This window comes from Lutra lutra, chromosome 18 (genome assembly GCF_902655055.1).
Source record: "Lutra lutra chromosome 18, mLutLut1.2, whole genome shotgun sequence".
Taxonomy (NCBI): domain Eukaryota; kingdom Metazoa; phylum Chordata; class Mammalia; order Carnivora; family Mustelidae; genus Lutra; species Lutra lutra.
Window position 1 is genome coordinate 2,183,475 of NC_062295.1, and position 7,957 is coordinate 2,191,431.

Genomic DNA, 7,957 nt, shown 5'->3' on the forward strand with positions numbered 1-7,957 from the left:
AGAGAGAACAAGTAGGCAGACAGGCAGGGGGAGACAGAGGGGGAAGTAGACTCCCTGCTGAGCAGAGAGCCTGATGCGGGGCTCGATCCCAGGACCCTGAGATCCTGACCTGAGTCAAAGGCAGAGGCTTAACCCACTGAGCCACCCAGGCAGCCCAACTCTGTAATTATTCTTGTTTGCATAAGGGAAGTAGTAAATCTTAGTGGCTACCTAAAATATCTGCTCTGGCTTCTACACTTTTTGGTGAACAAGAAAAAGGAAAAGAAAAAACACGTTGGTGGTATCACCCATAATAGGAGTGAAAAATCATGATGAGTGTCATAAGCTAACATCTGCTCTATGAAAACTATGTTCAGAAAGTCTGGACTCCAGGGGCTCCTGGGGGGCTCAGGCAACCAGTTAAGCGTCTGACTCCTGATCTCAGAGTTGTGAGTTCAAGCCCCACACTGGACTCCACACTGGTCATGGAGCCTACAGAAAGAAGAAAAGGAAAAGAAAGCGAAAAGAAAAAACGATATAAGAAAAAAACTTTGACTCCAAGCTGAAGATGTCCTTAAAGGTGAAAGTTGCAGGTTTAATTGTCTCCATGGACTGACCACAAGGGAAGGCCCCTCTCAGTCGACACTGGCTGGTGGTAAAGGACACGATAGGACAGTGGTCACTTATGGTCTGGGCGACCCCCTCACCCAGCCTCCGACTTCTTCACCAGACAGGACTCCCATGTCCCCACTACGCATGTCCTCCCCAGCAGTCAGAGTGACTTGAGGTGTCCACAGCGGAGTGGCATGCCGAACCACCTGTGGGGGGACGAGCAATTCCAATGGCCGCCGCGTCAGGCCCACTGGTCAGTGACAGGGTCCCAACATCAGCTTGGAGGTTGCTGGACCACGCATGCCCAGGCGCACAAGGCCTCTCTCTGCGGCAGGGTCGTGTCTTCCCTGGAAGACAGCTGGGAACGGGAATGCCGCAGGTGCATGGAGTAATGTTGAGTGTGGAGTGATGTTGCCCACCTGAAGCTGCTGATTCCCTTCCCAGGATGGCTGAGACCTCTCACCATCTCCGGCCTATCTCAGGAGAGCAAAGGCAGGGGACACTATGGGGTGAGTAAGCCAGGGACCCAACGCTGCCCCACGATGACCCCCGGGGTGCAGTGTCGACGGTCCCCTGGAGCTCCCTTCCACCCTGGGCCCGGAAACATCCAGTGTGGCCTGCGCCACATAAAGGGGTGGCGGGGGGCCGTGGCTAGACCTCCCGGAGCCCATCACTGATTTGGGGTGGGGTGGTGGGGCATCTCCACCGTGAAGGGCATAGGGCTGCATGGTCATGGCTGGGCCACGCGGGAAGGTATGGTCAAGGCCACTTAGTGACAAATGGAGAGCTGGCAGGAAGGACTGTAAGGACTGTGATGAGCAGGATGATAGAGTGGAAGGAACAAGGTTTTGGCTGAGGCCTGGAGAACAACAGGGCTCAACCAGGGAAAGGGGGAACATTCTAGACCAAAGGAAGGGTACCTGCAAGGACCCCAAGTCAGGTCAGAGCCGGTCACACAGGTGCCATGTAACAGCACGGTGGGGAGTCTCGAGAGGGGTGAGGGGCGACAGGAGGTGGCAGGGTCCCTGCGGGGTGGGGTGCCCCGCCGGCCAGAAGCCCAGGGAAGCCACAGGCCCTGCTGCTTGTGGAGGGGAGCTCCTCCCGCTGCAGGGGGAGGGCAGGAAGGAAACAGAAACCGGGGCCTGCACATGACACAGTAGCCGCCTCTGAGGGAGCTGGTGAGACAGGGAGCGGGCTGGGGGCCTCCTGCCCAGTGGGGACGACTTTGGTCTTGTTTGTGGCGTTCGACTACTCCCCATTTGGGGAAGCGAACCCCCTTCCCGTCTCCCAGGATCATAGGTGAGCAGGGACGTTGGCTTTGCCGACACCGAGACGTGCCGCCGTGATTTCTCACAGGCCCCAGGGGGACTGTGCCTCAGTTGTCCACAGCGGGACCCTCCCCACTGGGGCTTCCTGGGATTACCTCCCAAATCAGCTTCCTGCACTCCAGTCCTGGTCCCAGGTCAGCCTCGGGGAAAGAGGTCAGACCAGGAGTGTCTGTCGTGTGTGTGTGTGGTGGGGGGCCTGAGCACCGGGGGGTTCAGGACATTTCCTCCCGGCAACCCCCTTCGTCTCCCCAGGGGCTACTAATGTCCTCCCAGCAATTACCTTTCTGACTGATCTAACCAGAGGGGTCCTATGATTTGCCCCCCAAACCCAAAGAATGCAGACACCTGCAGCGAGATTCAGGAGTGGGGCGTGCTGCTGGGGTGACTGGGACGGTGTCCGGGGAGCCCCCCGGGCCACAGAGGGCTCTGCAAGGCATAGAGTCCATCATGCAAACGTGTTTATTAGCAGAGGGACAGTGGGGGATGGGGCCTGGCATAGCAGAGGGCCCCAACTCCCAGGTGCTCTGGTGTGCTCAGGCCACCTGCAGGGTGGAGGCCAGCATGAGCAGAGCCAGGAGCAGCAGCTGCAGGGGTGGGGCTGGCCTGGGAACGCAGCTGCCAGCCAACAGCTTCTGCATCCATTTGAAGTGCCTACTGACGTTGGTGTAGACTCCAGGCCGGTTGGGCCTCCCGCAGCCCGACCCCCAGCTCACGATTCCAACCTGAATCCACAGCCCTTTCTTTTCGCAGGCCAAGGGTCCGCCTGAGTCACCCTGGGGAGCAGCGTGGGAGAGCCAGGCGTTGGGGGTGGGGGGGCCGGGGGGCCGGTGGAGAGGCGGGGACAGAAGGAGGGGCTGTGGAGCTGGGCAGACTGGGTGCAAACCCCATGCCCCACCCCGGAAGTGAACAAGCCTCAGTTTCTCTATCTGCAAAGTGGGGCCATGGTCTCTACCCTCTGAGGGGGACATAAGAACCAGATGAGGTACAGGGCTACAGGTGGCTCTCAAGCCTGGGGCGGTGGCCTGCCAGGCCCCGGACGCCCCTGGTCGGGCTGGGAAGGGACACTCACAAAGCAGGCGTCCTTGCCACCTTGGATAGTGCCGGCACAGATCATGTCTCCCCAGATGTCGTAGCGGAAAACGGGCTGCGTGTAGAGGTAGTTACAGATGGCGCTGTTTATGATGCCCACCTGCACCTCCTGCAGGACGTAGGGGGACGGCAGCTCTGGGGGGCCGGGGGGAGACAAAGACGGCACCCTGAGCCTCTCCTCTGCCATCTGGGCAGGAGGACTGGCCCAGGCTACAGGGTAGGGGAGAGGGTGCCTGGGGCCAGCACGCAGCCCACTGTGGGCGACGGCAGGCGGCCAGAGCCCCTTCCCGGCGTGCAGCTTCCCCTCCGCAGCAGGCAGGGAACGGCGGGGGCGGCCGGCCGGCAGCCCAGGGGGCGGGGCCGACACAGCTGAGCCTCGGCAGGGGGCGGGCAGGCGCGTGAGCAGGCGGGCCAGCCCGTGGCCTGCCCGCGTGGCCTGCCCGCGTGGCCTCCCCTCCTCACACAGCCCCAGGCTTCCAGAGGGGCGGGAGGAGCTCTCTGGCCTCCTGACGCCCTCATGGGACACAGCACCCCCATGACCCTCGTTCAGGTGAGGAAAGACGCAGAGGGAAGACTGCCCACCCCCACCCCACACCCCACCACCCCGCCGCCCCCGCAGAGCACCGAGGGGAGCCTGAGCCGGCTGTGAACCCAAACCGGTGCAGTTCCGCAGTCTATGCCCCAGGCCAACAGCCGAGCCAGGGGACAGCCACAGGGCTGATGCGAGAGCAGCGGAGTCGGGGTGGCCTCCTGTCGGCCACGCCCCCGCCTGGGCCCTTCTGTGTGAACAGTTTCAAAGCTCTGAGCCACCTCAGCAGGCGGGAGCTACGATGACCCCGTTCCACATGAGGCGGCCGAGGTCTCCCACCTGGCACGTGGCTGAGCTGGGCTTGACACCTGCAAGATGGTGGGGCCCAGAAGCCCCCTCCTACCTGCCGGAAGGAAGGGGGAGCCTGGGCCTGGTCGGGACTACCTGTCTGCCCGGGGTCGGGCAGTCTGGGGACTGGGCCGCTTGGGTTAGGTCTGCAGGGACACTCATCCAGGACCCCAGCTCTCGAGGAAGGTGGGGCCGGTGGTGGGTACTCTAAGCCCCTCCACCCCCCTGCCAATTCCAGATGTGTGACCTTATGGACACATGATCTCTCGGCCAGTGAACCCCAGCTTCTCCACTGACTCCTTCTGGGGCCTTAGGGCCATTTCCCTACCTCTTTCACTTTCCTCATCTGTAAAGCAGGTATAGAAATGTTCCAGCCTCACTCATAGGTAAGGTCCAGAAGGGAGAGAGACCTCTCCCTGCTCATTCCTCAGTCTCGAGAGCCTAGAACAGGGCCCGGTGCACAGCACGGACGCCAGGAGCTCTGTGTGTTGCTGCTGCTGTGGGAAGGGTGCTGCAGGAACAGGCCGGGCTGGGGAGCTGTGTATGGGGCAGTCCGGGCCCAGGGCCCCTCTGGGGAGACTGTGCCCAGCAGTTTTGGGGAACTCATGGTGAGAGGTATGCAGGTGGCACTTCATGCCGGCTCGAGGACCCCCGGAGAGTTGGGTGGGAAGCCGAGGACTGTGGATGGCTTGAAACTGCAGGAGGAGACTCACGGGCTCAGTGCTCCAGGCAAGGAAGCAAGGCAGGGAGATGGAGAAGGTGTGGGAGAGCCAGGGTGGGGATGGCTGGGTGCTGGCTGAGCATCCATGCCGACGTGGAAAGAGTGCTTGGCTAAATCAGTCGATGCCCGAGGCCGGCTGAGGCCCTCCCACAACCCCAACACCCCTGCCGTCTGGGGGATGCAGGCCCGACCCAGCCGGCCTCCCTCTCACTGCAGCTTCTGGCTCACAGTCTCTGGAAGGGACAAGGAAGCTGGTGTGAGGACAGGAAGTCTGTCCTTTCAGAGGAAGCAGGAGGGACAGCAGGTGATGAGACGAGTGCCGAGCGGCCCCAGGAGGGACCCAGCTGCACCCAGACCTAGGTGCGGACGGAAGAGATGGTGGGGCGTAAGGCTCCCCCCGCCCCAGGCCCCTGCCCGCAGCCCTACCCTGTTCTTCTTCGATGTCCCCCCAGCCAGTCACCCAGCAGTCGGTCCGGTTCTGGAACTCAGAGGAGGAGGTCAGAACACAGATGGGCTGGATGTACTTATTGTAGGTGACGGAGGAGGACAGCTTCAGCAGGGCGATGTCATAGGACGAAGCCCCCAGATACAGAGGGCTCAGAATGATCTCTTCCACACTGTACCGGTTGTAGTAGGCCTGCAGATTCCAGATAGACGGTGAGGAAGACAGCTCGCCGAACTGGACGGACCACTCGAACGGATCACTGTGGCTGGCAGGGACGAGAGAGCAGGCAGGGTCTTCAGAGGAGGCCCGGCCCCTGAGCACACCTGATGTCTTGGGTGGGGACGGGGGTGGGGAAGCAGGAAGCCTCCCCCCGGGGCCTGCTCTGGCCACTCAGCCAGCCTGTCACCTCCCGCAGCCGTCCTCAAACAGTGAACAGATGCACAGGACCAGGGCCGGTGGAGAACTCGACCACCGCCCTGGCCACAGGACAGGCCCAGCACTTACCCACCTCCTCCCACCCCCAGTACACCTCCACCTGGACCTGGGATGAGGAAGGGGACGCCTGGTGCTGTCATTTGGGAAGAAAAGAAGACAGAAAAAAACACGACACAAAAGTGCTCGTGAATGCTCTGAAGAACATTCTAGAAGAAGGGGAACAGGGTTTGCCTCACGTGCCTGCAGCCAGGCCTGGAGCTCAGGAGAACAGGCAGGCCATATCCGCACCCAAAGGGCGCGCATGACCCGACCCGCCTGACCCAGACTCACTCTTCAAAGCAGTGCGCGGCCGTGAGCACCCAGCGGCGGTTGAGCAGACTCGCTCCGCAGCGGTGGGAGCCCCACAGGCGCAGGCTGCCCTGCCACGGCCAGCGCCCCAGCTCTGAGTCCTTTCCGCCCACGATGCGCGTCGAAACGGTTCGTTGGCCGCAGGGCCCTGGGTCGGACAGAGGGACACCCGGCTGAGCTGCAGGACCCCGCCCGCCCGCGCGAAGGGAAGGGGCTCCCGGGGGGCAACAAGGAAGGGCGCACGTCGGGGGTCCCACCGCAGGTCCCTCCCCATGAGGTCGGCGGGCGCCCGCCCCTCCCCCCAGGGGCCCGGCAGTTACACGTGAGCAACGATGAGTTCTCGAAACCTGGGCGGGGGGAGAGGAGAAGATGAGGCGCCGTCTGCGCTCCGGCTCCGCGGCCCGCGCGGGGAAGCGCGCGTCCTGGGCGCCTTACCTGCAAACAGCTGGTCCTCGACCTCCAACTCTGGGGGGCGGTGGTGGGGGGGACGGTGAGCTCCGCCCGGTCTGTACACGCCCCACCCCACCCCCGCCCCCAGCCCTTGGGCTGCCGGCACCCCTGCCTGAGCTCACCCTGCGCCCCGAGCTCCGCTCGCACCAGCAGCTGCGCCAGCAGCAGCGCCCCGACGCGCGCGTCCATGGCCTCCTCTCCCGCCGCGTGGCGCCCCCTCTGCTTCCGCCCGCTTGGGGGCCTGGCCCAGGCGCCCCCTGGGGGAGAGGGAGCGCCCGCCACCCCGGCCCCCACCTCCCGGCCCCCGCCCCCTCGGACCTCTCCGGGAGGGAGGGGCCCGTGGTCCGGTAACCTCGGGCCTCCTGGCGCAGGGCTCAGAGCCCCAAATTGGGCTGGGTCCAGTTTGCACCCGCGCAGTTCTGCTTGTCGGCGACCCTGGGGTCCTGGCCGCCCCCCAGTTTCCCCCGTTCCTCCAGCCACCCCCTCCTCTGGGAAGGGCCCTGGCGGGCCCAGAGCCAGGACTCCCGTGAGGACACGATGACACATGCTCCCTGAGCTCCCGTCGGGGGCCTGGCAGTAAGGGGCTGAGCCAAGAAGAGAAGACCCGTTTCTTCCTTTCTTCCTTTCTTGGGGGAAATGGTAGTCTCGGGTCTTGTCGAGCCCTGAGTCCACTCCAGGCCAGTAGCTGGCAAGGCAGGCCGCAGCCCTCCTCATCCTCCTTCAGTTTACATTTTGGAGGTTGAAACCACCTTTAACAAACTTACTTTCTTGCATGGGGTCCTTGGGGGAGTGAAATGGCCTAAATGAGAGAGACACCGGGAGGTTATCCATCTCCCCGTCCCTGTGACCAGTGACTCTCCCAGTGGGGCTTCCGGGAGGGCTGTGACTTCTTAGTGTCCTTGTCTGTGTCCTGAGCGCTATTGGGCATGTGGTGGTATAGGCAAAGTTGTGAGTTTCCCAGCATCAGCTTCTGAGGTCCTTCCAGGCAGGGGAGCCAGTCTGGACTGGCAGGGGTGTCCAGAGGTGTCCACTCTGTGGGAGCCTTGCGGGTGGGCCAAGCCCCACAACACACTCAGCTGGGCCTGGGCAATGAGTGGCCAAGGGATCAGGTGCTGGAGGCAGGAGCCTGCTGAGCCAGCACCCCTACCTGGAGGCCGGCTCCCCTACCTGCATGAGCAGGAGAGTTCCGCGCGGTGCCCTCAATGCAGGCACACTGAGGGGGACACCGGTGAGAGACACTGGATGCTTGGTGACCCTGGAACCTTCTCCAGGTATTGAAGCTGGCCTGTCACCAGACCCCCTTGACTTTGCACCCTGGTGTGCCCCCCACCAAATCACCTGCAGAGTGAGGGGTGGTGGGCACGGGCTCAGCCAGGTGGACTCAGGGACTGAACAGGTCCCTGTGGGAGGCCGTTGCTAGGTGGGACTGGGGCCCCAGGCATGGCAAGGGGGCAAGATTTTCCCTACGACATTCCCCCTCTGTGGCCCTTGGCACCACAGCACCAGAACTGGCCAGTTTCCTGCGAGTTCCCCGAGGCAGGGGCCCGTGTGGCATGCTGCGCCCGCGCCCGCCTGCTGGAGCTGCACAGAGAGCCCAGGCCGTCCCTTCTCTGCTGCAGCCCAAAAGATCGCTTCCGCCGCAGGTCCAGGCTCGCCCAGGGCCCTCCTACTCC

The 7,957-nt window shown here is 63.2% G+C and overlaps 1 protein-coding gene across 2 annotated transcripts; it reads right to left on the reverse strand.

Annotated features, from left to right (window-relative positions):
• Positions 1–2,377: 2,377 nt before the first annotated feature.
• LOC125090375 (testisin-like) lies at positions 2,378–6,738 on the reverse strand. 2 transcript variants are annotated; one of them, XM_047712993.1, is made up of 7 exons: positions 6,407–6,736; positions 6,270–6,299; positions 6,155–6,181; positions 5,817–5,982; positions 5,033–5,316; positions 2,989–3,143; positions 2,378–2,692 (listed from the first exon to the last, which is right to left on the reverse strand). In XM_047712993.1, the coding sequence occupies exons 1-7, from the start codon at positions 6,471–6,473 to the stop codon at positions 2,453–2,455; spliced, it is 969 nt and encodes a 322-aa protein (XP_047568949.1). In that variant the 5' UTR covers positions 6,474–6,736; the 3' UTR covers positions 2,378–2,452. The 2 variants fall into 2 exon arrangements, with proteins under 2 accessions (XP_047568949.1, XP_047568950.1); XM_047712994.1 differs by lacking the exon at positions 6,155–6,181 and having other exon boundaries at positions 6,407–6,738.
• Between the last annotated feature and the right edge of the window lie 1,219 nt (positions 6,739–7,957).

Excerpts from the sequence above, each read along its gene's own strand:
- LOC125090375 (XM_047712993.1), bottom strand. The coding sequence starts at position 6,473 with ATGGACGCGCGCGTCGGGGCGCTGCTGCTGGCGCAGCTGCTGGTGCGA. Across the intron at positions 6,300-6,406 it reads AGCGGAGCTCGGGGCGCAGG|AGTTGGAGGTCGAGGACCAG; the intron begins GTGAGCTCAGGC and ends ACCGCCCCCCAG. Across the intron at positions 2,693-2,988 it reads GTGGCAAGGACGCCTGCTTT|GGTGACTCAGGCGGACCCTT; the intron begins GTGAGTGTCCCT and ends GCTGCTCCCCAG.